The 16,010-nt window shown below is 37.2% G+C and overlaps 1 protein-coding gene across 1 annotated transcript in view; it reads right to left on the bottom strand.

Annotated features, from left to right (window-relative positions):
* The window catches only part of LOC126753975 (uncharacterized), a 79,069-nt gene extending 64,206 nt beyond the window's left edge, over positions 1-14,863 (bottom strand). Inside the window, exon 1 of the mRNA XM_050465769.1 lies at positions 13,974-14,863. Within this exon, the coding sequence (XP_050321726.1) occupies positions 13,974-14,017 (44 nt within the window). The 5' untranslated portion in view covers positions 14,018-14,863. The remainder of the gene's footprint in view (positions 1-13,973) is intronic.
* Between the last annotated feature and the right edge of the window lie 1,147 nt (positions 14,864-16,010).

Raw genomic sequence — 16,010 nt, 5'->3', positions numbered from 1 at the left:
GTCTGACAGCCAGCTATTTCATTATATTGCCTCGCTTTTTGTTTATCATTTCAAATTTTCAACCCCTCACCTACCTCAACGCAACACACTTTCATGCATCCATTTTTCGAAACACTGGTGCCGCCTCCGGTCGCGCGAACCCGCCGTCACATCCACGCTTTCCAAACAATTTCGCATGAAAAGCGAACGGAAATGAATGAACGTAATGAATACACGGAAATTGAAGGCGCGCACTCAGTAGCAGCGCAGTTTATTAAAAGGCCAAAAATTTAATGAAGCGTAAAGCCGTTGGTGACACCGAGCCCAGCGAACCCAACCAGCCAGCCCAGCAGTCAACAAAAGCGCGGACAATGTAAGGCTGAAGTCAGCGCTATCAGCGATTAAGCAGGTCTTTGGCTGGGTGCACGAATAAAATGGTGGCAAGGACCGGCATTTGACAGGTGGGTGTGGCTGCTAAACTGGGAAAAATAATAATTAAACAGTGAGGGAGAGAAATGCGGTTTATTGTTAAATAACTTGACAATTTCGTGCTGTTTTCAAATTTATTATTAGAATTCCAAAAATAGACACGATGAAGATCTTGTTAATGGCTCTACAGCGTTCCGCATTGACTGTAACATTACGACCTGCTTTATTTTTAAAGAACTATGAACCAATGTATCCCTCGGCCCATAGAGCACATCAAAAAGTGACTTTTCAGGATGTAACGGCACCTCAACAATGGGTTGTGGATTATACTCTGCTCAAAAGCACCAATAGCAGCCTCGGTGAGCACCGTATACTATACAGGGTTTGTCCGGAGAGTAATAGGACTGAGTTGATTTAAGAAAAAATTTTGAACCAATCGCACACCTTGCGCTTGCTCAAGTGCTCTGTCACAATGTCACGTCTGCACAGAAACACGTCACGCGAAAATGTTTGTCCTGACTCGCCAGGTGCTCTGAGACAACTGACCAGCCGCTCGTTCGTTACCTAGGAACGCCCTCTACCGAATCCAGTCGGTGCGCGCACGCTCCGAATTACAGTCGCGGCGGAAGAAAATCAGTCCTATTACTTTCCAGATAAACCCTGTATCCAGAGTAAACATGAATCAAAATCGAGCCATGGTTACTCTAATTACTTATTCTACTAGGCGATTATGTCGACTCCATATTGAAAAAGCTGCCAACAAGGTGGAGTGCTATCGTCCGATAACTCTCCTCTCCCCAGTATGAAGACACTTGAGGCCTTGCTACTCCCGACCTTCACGTACCACCTGAATCTAGCAAAAGCGCCGTCTCTGGCATGGCTTCTGAAAGCCATGCAAAGCACCAACACAGCACTTAGTGTCATAAACGTTCAGACAGTTCATGTTCTCAACCAAAAACCACCCTGCGAGAGGATGATCCTCGTAGCTTTGGACTTGTTAAAAGCCTTTGTCAACCACACAACGCTACTTGAGAACATCGAAAAATCTACGCTCCCACCAGGACTCAAGAGGTGGACTGTGAATTATCAAAGGGGTTCATACTCGTCCGTACTGTTTCAAGGTAAAAACTCTAAACTGAGAAGAATTAAACAGGTAGTTCCGTTCGTCAATATCTCAAAACTCCATAAACCACCAGAGATAGTTTCTATCACCTCGTACGCTGATGATTGCACGATAATGACGTCGGGCAATGGAATCGAGGAGCCATAAACACCTTCACCGACTCCTTCTCAGTGAATAGCGTACTAGGAGTAAAACCACCACCCATTGCAGGCGAAGAACTCGAGTTGCCACGAGAATCGAGAGTGACCCTTGCGCAGCTTCGTTCTGGATGCTGCAGCGGATTAAACTTCTACTTATCTAGAATCGACCACGGCATACCAAATATATGTAGTATATGTCCAGCAGTAGCGAGTCCCCGCATGATACTAACCACCTTTGCATGCCCAGCTTACGATACAAATCTGACACCCGTCTCCCATGGTCTGACCCGTCGAAACAGTATGTTTCCTTGAGCTAGAAAAAAAAAGCGTGGTTGTGGACTGGCTTAGCTCATTAAGGAATATTTGTGATCAATTTGTGCAAAATGGGTGAAATGAAATATCAGCAAAGACTTTGTTGGACAACGCTTATAATTAGATAATTTTTTGAACCGATGAACATATATTCTGTCAGCCAATAGAACTTTTTAAACTGCATAGAATTTCGAATGACCTTCCATACGCATCGACTGGATCACTTACATTATGTTAGTGGCTTTGAGAGTACAAAAACGTGGATAATTTTTTTAGCTTCTTTAAAGATAATATAACTTCAAGAATATCTCACTCAATTTACATAAATAAAAATAGACATATTTAAGCAACAATTTTTCTCTTCCTAAAGCTCCTTTAAACAGCCATGTCATTGGCAGTGATGCCACATTTACACAGATTTCTATTTTAATTTTTCTTTTTTCGTGCCAACAAGCTATTCATTAGCCACTTTAGCTCAGCCATAAAGCCGGCGATATTTCCAAGAATCACAATGCGCGCAAATTTAGTGGCGGTAGACAAAAGCCAAATAATGCCGGGGTGACACAGCAGTAAAAATCAGACAAACGAAACGCAAAGTACCACGAATGCCACTAACAGACGACGGACAAAAATTGAAAGGAAATCTGAGCGTGCATGCAAAAAATCGAAACCAATACAAAATAGCAGTGGAACGAGGCAGTTACCCAGAAAGCAAAAGAAATTAAATTGATTTTTAGTTTTTTGATAAAAAAGGGAATACTATACAGGCCTTGAGCCCACTGACAGTGCGCTCAAATCTAGTCAAAGAGTGTACAACTTCACTAGCAGTAGCATCAAGCGAATGCCTGACCACAACGGAATCGTTGGAAATTATAAAGCCGATGAGCTTTTAAGAAAAGGCACTCTTAACCAAATTCCATTAGAATGTACAGGGGTTCCCCAGTCTTCGTTCGTTCGGGCGCTGGATCTATGGGCTTCATGCGAGCTCAGCAAGCGTTGAACAGCAACTAGCACTTGTGGGGTTAAGAAAGATTTCTAATCCAGTGTGGAACGTTAAAGATCCATTGAACTGATAGCTCTTTACAGGGTTCACAGTGAAAGGTATCTTTACGGCGCACTGTTCCATTGGCATCCACGCGGTGAGGCTGAAGAACCGAATCGAAACTTACGTTTAGATTCTAATTTACTGCAGTTCCGTTAGGATTAAGTATTTCCGAGTGATCTCTTGAAGACCCGAATCGATTTTTTACAACAAGCAAGTTAAAATAAGAGAAATTCTGAACTCTTGAGTTTTGAAATTTCAGATTATGAAAATGCTTTTGAAGTCGAAAATTATAGAGTTGGAGCTATGTCGGTTGGGATCTAATTCGATGGAAATTTACCCATCATTAGACCTTGATTGAAGGGTATGATTATAAAGAATAAATAAGAGATTAGAATTCTTTAATTTTAGAGAAAAAACCTTCAGAATTGCTGGCAAGGAAACCAGTCCCTAAAATTTCTGTATATTCTAGCAGGGTCTTACATAAACGGATATTTTTAGTATTCGAGGTTCGAGGCTGTCTGAAGACTTAAAATGGAATCCAGCTCTGAGTAGTTTCATTTGAAACAAAGGAGTTGAAATGGGTGTTGAGGAAAATGAAAGTGTGGTCTACAACGAACAGACCAAGTGGATAAGAACTTAGGTCCATAAAGTGTTTGGAAGCTTGGTAGAAAGAGAGAGATGCGGTCTATATCGAAAGGACCAAATGAAAAAGAAGTCGATAAAGGCTTTGGAATCGAATTTTAAAGTATTTTATGGTTATATTTTAACCCTCTAAGGACCTTAAAAGTCAATAATATAAAAATGGACTATGCTTTTCTCTAAAATTATATTACATATGCGAACTCTCTACTTCTCCACCGTGTCATATATCATTTACTAGCTGGGTTACACAGCAGCTGCCATTGCAGTTGGCATAAAAATCAAATCCAAAGCTGCCTTTGTACGCCTTTCAATGAAACAAAAAAATCACTTATAGCATTTCGCGCACTTCCTCTCTCTGCGAGCGGATCAACTTGTCTAAATTGCGCTATCGAGCGCGGAAAGCAATCACACACACAGTCATACATGCTACCATATAATACAATATATGCTTATGGCACCAAAGGCGGGCGTGATACGTCTGTCTAGCGCTGGTTTGAGAAGACGTGCCGCTTAAGTACTAGACAAACAAAGAATATGCACACACACACACACACACGCATACATACAAACATTTTAATGATAATAATCACAGACTAAATTACGTTGAATCAGCGAATATGTAATGATACGAGCCACAATATGGCATATAAAACACACGCACACCCTCATATCCTCCGATATAATCGGGGGTATTGTCGCCATCATAAAAAAATTGTAATGTTGCATGAAATGAGGCAAACGAGCAGTTGGTGACTTTATGGCCATGGAAGTATCATGAAAGAATAACCAAGTGGTTGTAAAAAAATCGTATTTTATTGTTGCAAGGACATTCAATTAAATTGTTGCTGCGATTTCTCTAGCAATTGCACAAAGCAACGGAGCGCAGAAATCAAAAAGTATTGCTAATGCGAGGGAGGAGGATGTGGAGTTGCTTGCACTGACAGCTGCATAAATATTTAATTATAGTCGTTCAATTTTATTTTAAGGATATCTTTAATCGTGTATTAAATCCATTTTCTATAATATGTGTGGACTTAATAGGCAGCTGAGTGTAATAAGACGCTCTCTTATTTGCATAATAAAACAGCGCGATCAAAATACTATCAAATTTTCGGTACTGAACACATTGAGTGATAGAAATATAGTATATCGATTAGAAACGGCCAACAAAAGTGCTATAAAGGAGCTAAATTAAATATATATATATATATATTTCATTTCTAAAGCAACAACAACAAGACTTTGTTTCCTACTTTGAAAAGTCAAGGCTTGAAGGAAAGGATTTGGTAATTTATCATCGTGTAAAACATTGCATGAACTGTTCTTCCATATATTCCCCCCGTTTTTGACGTACGAATGTTCTTACGCAAGACCTCAATATGGCCAAATAGAACTCAGTATTGATGGTTTGTTCCTCCGGAACAAATTCATGATGCACCAAACTACGAATATAGAAAAAACAATGAGCATCACCTTGATTTGATTTGGTGGTTTTTTGGTTTCGGCTCGTTTTTCCCTCCATTGCAATGGCTGTTGACTTATTTGAATATCAAACTCATACTCGGCAATTATAATGCTCTCCATGAATGTGAGATCGGAATTCACACGATGAAGCATCTTCAAATAGATCTGTTTAAGGTACTCTTTTTGAAAACAAATCAGCTTTGTCGCGACAAGTTGAGCAAGAACGCGTTTCACATCCAAAATATAAACCAAAATCATTCGAACGGACTCGCAAGAGACGTGGATGTCTTGTCATCACTCTAACGCCTGACTGACGATTTTCCAACACCATATCCTTAACTTTTTTAATATGTTTATCAGTTGAAGAGGTCGAAGTTCGTCCAGAACGAGGCATGTTTTCAACGATCTCTCGACCGTCATTGAGGGCTTTCTACCACTCGTAGGCTTGTGTTTTTGATAAAAACGAATGACCTTAAGCCTTTTCCAACATTCGCAACGATTCCGCATACGAAATTTATTTAGAAATACAAAATGGGAGACAAATACTTTGTTCAATTTTAACCATTGAAAAAATCGCAACGTACTACTGAGTTGTACTGACTTAAGCAGCTGTTGAAATCAAACTGGTTGACAGATCGCGCTAATTTTTGGCATAGTAATTAAGGACAGTGCTACCAGCATAGAAAAATAATTTTTTTTGGAATATTATTTACATTTTATTTGGAATATAATTTAAATAACAATTTCCAGCTAGCGTTATTTCTACGAACTGTTTGAAAACCCAGATCATTAATGCATAATAATCTCTTCAACTGCAAACCAAACTCCGGAAAATCAGGATATAAAATACTTATATTGGGATCATATGGAATACTCATAGACAACTGTGTTCACCTATCCTTTGAAGATTACTATATTGGGTTGAATACTTAAAAATTTAAACAAAACTTCACTTAGAACCCAAATTATCACTGAGCTTTTCAGTTCGTTTCGCCCATAGTCCTATAGTGTGCTCACTCAAGAAGTTATTCGCAAGTCATGATAAAAGTCGAGATCGCTATTTTCGCTTTGAAATCCTACTACCATATAAGCTTTGTAAACTCTGGAGCTTTCCGTACTCCCCTCTATAACTAGTTTACTGGAAATCTAGAGTTTGCTTTAGAAATATGCTATAGAAACAGTCATCTGACGTTTCTCTGGCAATGCAACATCATTACTCCTGTAAAACTCCTACTTTACGCCTTTACATACATAAACCGGATTTGAAGTCTACAAAGCGAAATAATCATGAAGGGCTTATTGAACGCCATCAAAACTATTGTAGCAACATTTTTTAAACCCTACTGCTAAAGTGGCATTCTTCCGCCAGGTCACACCAGCATCGAAATTAATTTCAAAATGTGTACTTAAGGTCGGAACTTAATGCATGTCGAAGTCCATACTGCTTCTGTTTAGTGAAAAGAATAGGCATCGATCGATTTATATCGTTTTTTCACTAAAGAATATAGTGCCAGCTAACCGGAATAATGTGAATAAAGTTCTGATACCGTAAAAGTAAGTTAGCTTCTTTGGTTTCGTGCCAGTAATATTGATGTCAAAGTCCTTCATGTCCAAAGTCCATTCCGATTGTCGATGAAGTAATAGATGATGTCGGGTCCAACCATCCTGTAAGCACTGTTTTAAATTCCCTGGAGCTAAAAATTGTGCAAAACAACTTTGGAACCCTTTATCTAAGATTGGATATAAAAGGCAACTTGATATATGGGTGAAATCAACCTCATGTACCCAATTTCCATCTGAGAATCGCTGCTGAATAGCAAAAAAATCGGTTCGTTTCCGCAGTTGTTACTGCTGAAAAGTGGGTAAGTTACGACAATTTTATCCGAAGACGACCGTGGTCGAATCTCTGTGAGTCGACGCAGGCGGTAGTCAAGCCAAGTCAGGAAAGAAAAAATATATTTTTGGTGGAATTGGCTGAAAATTACCTACAGTGTGTTACTCTCCTACGGTCAAACTCTTAACTAGGATCTATACTGCCAACAATTGGCTCATCTGAAAATAGCAATTGCCCAGATACGTCCAGCTTTGGCTTGATAGTGACTCAGCAGAAATTCTGGAAGTTTGTTCAAGAGGTTCTAATGCGTCCACCTTAAATTCCGAAACTGCCACTAAGTGATTACCAGCTGTTCCTGTCTATGGCAAATAAATTTGCTGGCCTCAAGCGAAGAAGTGACTATCAACAGAAAAATTTTTTGGAAATAGTCACGAATTACTAAAAAGTGTTGTATATGAGGAGAGGAACCAACAAATTTATTATTTTGAGGCTGAAGCTGGAAGTCGTTCAAAAGATCAGAGGAATTTAAGAGTTTTCTTATGTAAAATTACTTATTCGGAACACTCAGATTTGGGCGATGATTTTTTTTTTTACAGCCGAAAACACCACAATGTGTGATTTCAGGTGTCATCTAATACATAACTGAGTCTAGGCTTATGTCTGGAACGTATCTTACGAATGGAATCAAAATACTTGGAATTTAAACTTTCGATATGAAATATTCTTATGGCTAAGACAATATAGTGGAGACACCTATACGGCTTTCAGGAAACTCAATGAAGTTAGTATCATTTTATTTAGAACCAAAATGAAACTGAATGAAAAACCTGGAGCTTTAGTATGAACTCGACTTAAATCAAATGGACACAGATCTAAACAATAAATTTGATAATATTTGCTTATTTTTCCATAATACTATGTATGAATAACGAATTATTTGAAATAGACGACCTGATAACTTAATAATTCTGAACCCCTATACACAAACAAGCCTCAGCCAAATGACCAACACCCAGAAACTTTAATTAAACCAAGTGATGCTATTTTTTAATCAATTCAGAAAATAAACATTCCCACCCGAAGGAAATTACACACATTTACCGTTAAACAAAAGAAGAGGAAAGCAAGAGCAAATAAAATAACAGCAAGAAAAAACCATTATTAAAAGCAAAGCAAAAGTAAAAGCAACTGTTGGTCATTTCGCTTGTCGTGTGTAAACAAAGTGAAATAAAATACAACTGTAAATTTAAAAACCAAAAACAACAATAAAATCAAAATGAATAAAATAGTTATAAAATGTTGCGAACACAAACGATAATAGTAGCGTTGAAGCCGGTTGTATGCATACTATTTTGAGCAGGTGTGAGCTCAGGCAGTGAGTAAAGCCGACACACCGTAGGGAAGCGCGCTCAAAGGAACCGAGCACAAGCGGACGGGCAGGGCAGTGCGGGATGCTGCAGAACACACTCGAAGTCAGTGAAACGTGTAAGCTGATAACGGTGAAAAAAATAAAATAAAATGCATAGGTACCGTTAAAAGGTGAGCAACGGTAAAACTATGTGTGGCGTATGTGTCTACATAGCAGGTGTGTGCACCTGTGTGTGGTGTAGGTGGAGTGAGTTGTGTGTTCTCGGTAAAAATTCCCACTAAATGGGAAAAAATGCCGGCGTAAATGTTTAAAAAACATGAATGTGTAATGAAACACAAAATGGTAAAACAAAAGCACACAAATATATTGTAATATTTGAAAGGAAAACATGAAAACAGTGTAAAAAGCTCTGCGGTTTTGCGGTTCTGTGCACTGAGCTAGCGTTATGTACCCATATGATCGCTTGTACATTTGCTGTTTTTACATAGCGACCGGATGTAAACGTGTGGTTTGTGTGCCCAATAGGAAAATTATAGAGTGGAAAAGATGTGATGAGAAAAAATAAGAAAATATACAATTTTAATGTAATGTAATAGTTGCAACAAAAGAAAGCAAATGAAAATTAACTATCAATTACCATATGAGCTTTCAAATTTTCATTAATATTTTACAAATATTGAAGACACTAATTTTGAAGCTTTCAAAATATATTACAAATAAAAAGCTTTCATATGAGCTTTCGAGCTTTCAAAATAAATTACTAGTATAAGGACATTAATTATTAAGCTTTCATACGAGCTTTCAATTTTTCAAAATATATTACAAATATCAAGCTTTCATATGATCTTTCGAGCTTTCAAAATATATTGCAAATATAATGCTACTCCAATCCTTGCGAGAAATTTTGCAAGACCTTTCTAGCCACTTCTGTTTGAAATATGTTTAAAGCTAATTCATAGTAAATGTAATTTTTTTCAAACGTTTTCCGGCCAGTAATGCCTTGAAGCCAAATCCGTCTTTCAGAAAAAAATTCAAAACTTTATCAAAAAATCACGCGAGTACTTCATTACCACGCGCCTTAGGGAAAGCACTATCATAAGCCAAAAAGTTGAAGATTAGTGAAAAAAAACGTTTGATTAAATTTTTAAAAGAGTTCATCCTAACACAATTATCAGTGTATCTTCAACCAGTTTTAAAAATATTGTACCAAAAAGAGTCGATTAACGAGTCGTATAAAGATTACAATAACTGGATCTCGAACTCAAAATGGCTTCCCCGAAATATGTTCTCAACAAATATTTAAAGCGGCTTCTAGGCTAGTCCTCATCTACGTGAACTACCTTAGATAAAGCCATGTTCCAAAGGCTTGGAGACTGATTAAGGTAGCGTTTATACGGAGGTCCGAAAAACGCTTACACGTCGGCGCCAAGACTTTCAGGCTCATTAGCATATCTTCGTTTCTGTTGAAAATGTTAGAGAGTTGGTGAGACTCGGATCTGTATGTACATTTAGAACGGAATTTCGAAGTGTAAGCTGTTAAGGGTTTGTCGACATTGCTTTGCACGATGTAGTGCCATGGCTGCAATGAGTTCTTATACACAAAGAATTTGCTGTAGGCACCTTTCTCGACATCGACCAATGTGCGGACGGATGCGGTGGTTAAACCGCTCGAAAAGTTTGAGGTGGAATTGAGACTCAAGCATCTCATTTGTAGTCTTCGTTGCGACAGAACGGTCGCAGCAGAGTGGGATAGGACACACCGCAGAGCAGGGTATATTTTTCAGTGCTTTGGTCTTGGTTATCGACCTACTTAAAGGGAGTAAAGAAATCATCGATTGGCTAAAACTACCGAAGAGAATTAAAAGGGAAAAAAGATGGTATTTTGGAATTGGTGAAGTCGCTGAAGAAGAGACACAGTGAGATTTTTTATGAATGAAAGGGGAGAAGTAGGTGGAGAAGAAACGTATTGAGCTTCTTTACGGATGGGTCGAATCATCTTTAAGAAGATCTCCGACAATCTTAGTTTTAAGCTACCAGATTACTGTAGTGTCTTTCAGGCAGAAGTGAATGCTATTAAGGAAGCCTTCTTGCTCCGAAGTGCAGCTTCTTTTAGGTAGGTGTGCATTCACTACGACAACAAAGCGGCAATACTAACATTGATCCCACAAACTGTGCACTCAAAGTTAGTCAAGGAGTGTCTCAGCTCATTATCATCAAGCTATTTCATTATCAGAATCATTTAGGGACCTGAACCTAGCGGAATAGCCAGAAACCACATTGATAGAGTAGAACGTTGGAGATCTGCTCAACTACTTTTCCTTAGCAAAGTTTATCTTACAGCAACCTTAGGAGTTCTTACTGCACATTGTCCAATAAACATGCCTTATGTAAGGCTTAAAAGCCAGTACGACGGAAACTGTCAAAATGGTATGCAAGAAGGTGAGTTGGAAACATTCATGCATTTTCTTCTTCATTGTCCAGCTTTTGCTGTTTGAAGCTGAAACGTCTGGACAGGCTTTCCTTCGACGAAACAGAACTTAACCGAAACTGGCTTTACCCCCCTCAAAAAATTTTTGATCGGTTCAAAGCGCGATTTATGACAGTTTTTATGATCAGCTTTATAGAAGTTCTAGTTACTATGAAAGATCGGCTATAAGCTGTCCCAGTGAGATTCCGTTTAGGAGCCTTCTTATAATCTAAGCTAGCCTAACCTTTCCCGATAACTACAACTTGAATATTTTTAAATTTATCAGTCTCTTTAATTTCCTACTAGGCCGTTACCTACAAACCGTTACGTTTCGTATTGATTGATAGCTCTATGAATGCCTGCCACAAAAAATCATCACCATCAATGCTGGTTGGTGGTGAATTAAGCGCCAGCAATTGTGTGTTTAAAAGCATTTTGCGTCACTTTGCTGATGCCACATCAATACAGTCAATTGCTTTGCAACCAACGAAGAACAATTGTTGTTGTTCAATCATACAAATGTACATAAATACTTGTAGTTTATCGCTACATATAGAGGCTCACAAATGAATGTGCAGAAAAATTATGTGGGCAGTAATAACGTGAGAGTAAGGCATATACTCATGAAATAATTGTAGACTAGTTTCACAGCAGATTGAATAAGGACGCTGTGCTTTATAAAGTGGAAAATTATTACTTTTTATGGTAAATAGATTTTTAAGAGTTCATAAATATAGGTCAAAATAGAGATAGAGATATAGTTAGAGGTAGAGGTAGAGATAGAGCGAGAGGGAGAGAAAGATATAGCACTTACTACAAGTATCAGGAGCTTGGCGTGGGTTTGTCAGGCATAAATCTCTTATCAGATGTTATTGTGTCTATTTTGTATAATATATATTAAGTTTATTTTTTTTAAACCGTTGAAGATATATGAGTTCCTGGGTAAAAAAAAGTTCGTATGTTGCTTGAAAACCACTATATAATTTAGAAAAATACTTCTGGTTCTAAGATAACCCTTTTAGAAGCCTGAAGTATATCAAAGCAGACCAAACACTCATACTTTGGACAAATATGTATATCCAATTGCAGGTCTAAATACTTCTTTGTTAAGCCAGTAGAAATAATTAAGAAAGGAGAGCTCGAAAAGACTCTCGATCGCAAGCGGCCACCCTTTAGCCATCTCTTGGGTTGTCCTTTGATTTTAATAGCTCCTCCATCAACTGTGAGCCAATGTAGTGTCTTTCAAGTGAAGGTGGCTGGTGTAAAGATATCAGACGATGTAGTGCTTCGAAGTGGAACTTCCTTCAGAAAGGTGTGCATTCATTCCAATAGCGGCAATATTGGCTTTCAGCTGGCCGACTCTGTGATCAATAGCCAATCAAAGACTGCATAACCCGACTAGCAATTGCCAAAGATGTATAGATGAAAGCGAGGCAGAATCATCTATTCACTTCCATCTCTGTTACCTAGCTTTTTCTAAACCAAGAGTGAAGTAGTATCTCAGTAGATACACTTCCACCGAACCTAGCGAGTTATCTGGGATTGACATTCCCTGCCTTTGTGGTGAGCTCAGAACGCTTCGTCAATCTATGAGGATTCGATGATCCATTTTTAGGACTTTTTGGATAACATAAGAGGCAACGTTCAGAACTGGCCAAGTGAGAAGTACAACTCTTCAAACTAAGAACGTCCAAATACTCTTTTTACGGTGGGTAATCTATACTTCCAATTAACTTCTTGTGTGGGGTATACTTATTTAAGTCCTAGGGATTATAGTCATGAATATAACAAAACTGACTGAGCTTTTCAACCAATTTAGATATTGAAAAATCTTTAATCCTATGTTAGGTAGGCTATATTGGACTTAAAACCTTTTTAGCTTCCCAAAGAACTCGAGAATTGGAAATAAGCTGATATAAACTGATTTTGTGTTCCATCATCACCACTTTTAAAAGGATTTTAAGATGTACAGCTTCATTGGAGAGCCAAGAACATCAAAACTCCAACATTTCAGACCCAAGAACAGCAAACCTTTAACATTTCCGAATTTTAGGGAAGACGATATTTCTTCTGGTAGAAGATTTTAAAAATCTTTTATGCTTTTAGAAGTCGACAGCAAAATTTGGAGACAGAAAACTATGAACTTTGCAGATGAACTTTGGACAGTACTTTTGTCTGCAGCAGTACTGTCTTTAGGTACGGAAAGCATTCGAGCTGATGAAACTATTTTATCACAAACACAAGTATTTGAGCATTCTTTTGAACATTCATTAAAGGCTCTGAAGTCATCGAAAAGTTGCCTCATGCGAGTCGGCCACATTAACCGCTGTTAATGCCGATAACATCGACAAAACCAAGAAAATAGTGATTGAAAAACGTCGTGTTAGCATCAGATAGATAGCAGAAGATCTCATCATCACTTATGGACTTATCAATTCATTATATTTTGATTAAAGTTTTGGGTATGAATCATGTCAATGCTAGAATCGTACGTTAAAATGTAGTTCTTGGTCAGTCCGAGTATTCTGAATAGTTAATATACAATCACAGCTTCCATGAATTTATGTCCATTTGAGCATAATTAAAATTTAAAATATCACAACATCACTTTTCATCGATACAATATAGAGTCATGTTTGGATATGCCCTAGAAAATTTAGACCACAAATGATCGTTAGTCTCTTTGTAAAAAGAGACCTTTGGTTGGCCCAAACTACCACAACATGAATGACATTGCTGGAATCAACTCAATTTCTTTTCGGAGAATGACAGAACCAGTACCAAATCATTCATAATTTCGCCTACATACGAAACAGTGCTGCAAAAGTGGCGCTAGATGACTTCCAGGTAAGTTGAAAGAAACTAAAATGGCTTAACTCTCATTAAGTCTAATTGAAAAGGGTGATTACACAGCTCATTAAAAAATCTAATAATGCGGTATACAAAGTCACGCAGAACGAAGGCATCACCCTTGCAGCGCCTTTTGCGGCACTTAAATGCCCACACTTACGCAGCTAAAAGCTGCTATAACGCACACACACACACAAATATGATGCCAACAACGTCAGCGCACTATTTTACAAACGGGGAGTATCATAAAGAAAGTAGCTGAAAATAAAAGCGACAACAAAAGCTGGCAAATAGTAAGTATTTCCGCGACGCCACTCACCTTATGCCACCCACATTGAGTATAATCCGATTTTCGCCATCCATGTTGTAAAGCGTAATCTGGCAGCAGCAGCATTCGCTTGCGCTCCCCCGCCGCTTAAGCAGCCGCAGCTAACTTATGCATTCCTCGAAATTGCACTCGCCTTTTTTATTACGTATACGCCAAGGTGGTCCGTTGGTTTTAGTGTAAATGTAAGTTTAAAAAGCCTTTTTGAGATTTTTCTACTTTTTATATATTTTTTGAAGTATGTAATTTACCGTTAACACTTTCTTTGTGACATAATTTTTTTGCTACTTTTTATTGCACTTCACCACTTTTCAAAGCTTTTCCTTTTAACTTTCACTTTATGTTGCTGGCGCAATTCCGCTTACTTTTCCACTTTACGCTTTGCTAGTGCTAGTTTTTCATTAGTTGCGGCATAAGCGCAACGTTTCTAAACATTTTTTTCGACTTCCGGTATACTTTGTATGAACTTGTTATATTATTAATGCTTTTATTATATTTATTTTCTTTTTGTTTATTATTTTCGAATTTCAGAATTTTCTCCAAGAAAACACTCACTATCGTTTTTATTTTTTAGTCACATATTTTGCTTTCTAATTTTTAAAATTTTAAGATTGCTTTACTTTTGTTTTGCATACTTGAGCTTTGGCTGCATTTTAATAATTTTTTGTTGGCCTTAGTATTTTAATTTTTTAGTAAGAAAAACATTGATTTTTTTAGGTCACCTTCTTTGTTTAGGCCTTTCGCAAACTTCTGCATCATTTTTTTATGCATCGAGCATTTTTAGGACACTTTTAATTTATTTTCTTTTTGTTTCTTTTTTTAGTATTGGCTGTTGATTTTAGATTAAACAAAATCTATTCTGGCCTTTTGGTCACCTTTTTTGCTTCGAGTTTCTGAAAACTTTTATAAGACATTATTTTCTTTTCAAACAATACTTTAAAATTCATAAAAATATTTAAATTTCAGAGTTTATGCTGCTTACCAATAATTATGGGATACCGGTAGTAATAATAAAGATAATCGTAAAGCAATGTCCCCACTTATTAGTATACATATAATATAAAGTATAAAAGAGACAGCAACTAACCCTGATAAGCAAAAGGAAGTAGAACCTGGAACACCTTCAGCATACAGACCTCTATGTATGCTAGGTATAGCAGGAAAAGTAAACGACTGTTGCCTTGTTCGTTATGCAGACCATTTCGCCGTCATCTTAACACAAACAAAGCTTGATGTAAATTACCAAAAGTTATGCTGTGAAAACAGACAAGATTGGATTCACACAGCCTAATAATAATTTTTTTCATTGAGTTATAAAATTCATAAGAAATAAAAAATTTTCCCAAAAATAATCAAACTTTAACTGTTAATATCTTTTAAACGGTTTACAATTAATGTAACTAGTAACACAACTAGTGCGATTTAGATTAGTTTTGGACTAGTTTCTAAAGTGTAGTATGAAAATGCATTCTCCACACTTTGTCACTTAAAAATAAAACAGTGTAAAAACTAGTTACGTAACTAGTACACTATGAACTACTTTTAAACTAGTTAATTTTAGATATATTGTGCACTAGTTTGTAGGTTATATTACCAAAATACATACTCGACACTATGTCATTGAAAAATTAAACAATATGAAAACTAGTTATGTAAATAGTACACTATCAACTACTTTTAAACTAGTTATTTTTCATTAAGTTTGGATCACTCATTCAATCGGATACTCTGTGATAATATACATCATTTAACCAATCTCTAATATATGTTGACTTGAATATTTCAGCTCAAACAGTGTCGTAGCCGTAGTTTTCTTAGAGGTTATTTCAACTCTGACTGACAGAGCTTATTTTATAGAGATATAGTACATTTCTTTGAAGGTTGTGATTGAGATTGCTGGGCAGTAAATCTTGGGAAACATAACGAAATATAATAAAAACGCTTTCCATACAAGAACTTTATTATATTTGTAAAGCAGATATATCCTAAAGTGATCCAATAAGGCCGGTTCCGCAGCTTTTTTTGGGAGGT

The sequence above is a fragment of the Bactrocera neohumeralis genome, chromosome 3 (genome assembly GCF_024586455.1).
Source record: "Bactrocera neohumeralis isolate Rockhampton chromosome 3, APGP_CSIRO_Bneo_wtdbg2-racon-allhic-juicebox.fasta_v2, whole genome shotgun sequence".
In the NCBI taxonomy this organism is placed as follows: domain Eukaryota; kingdom Metazoa; phylum Arthropoda; class Insecta; order Diptera; family Tephritidae; genus Bactrocera; species Bactrocera neohumeralis.
The sequence above is the reverse complement of the archived record's forward strand: the minus strand, read 5'-3'. Positions and strand labels throughout refer to the sequence as shown.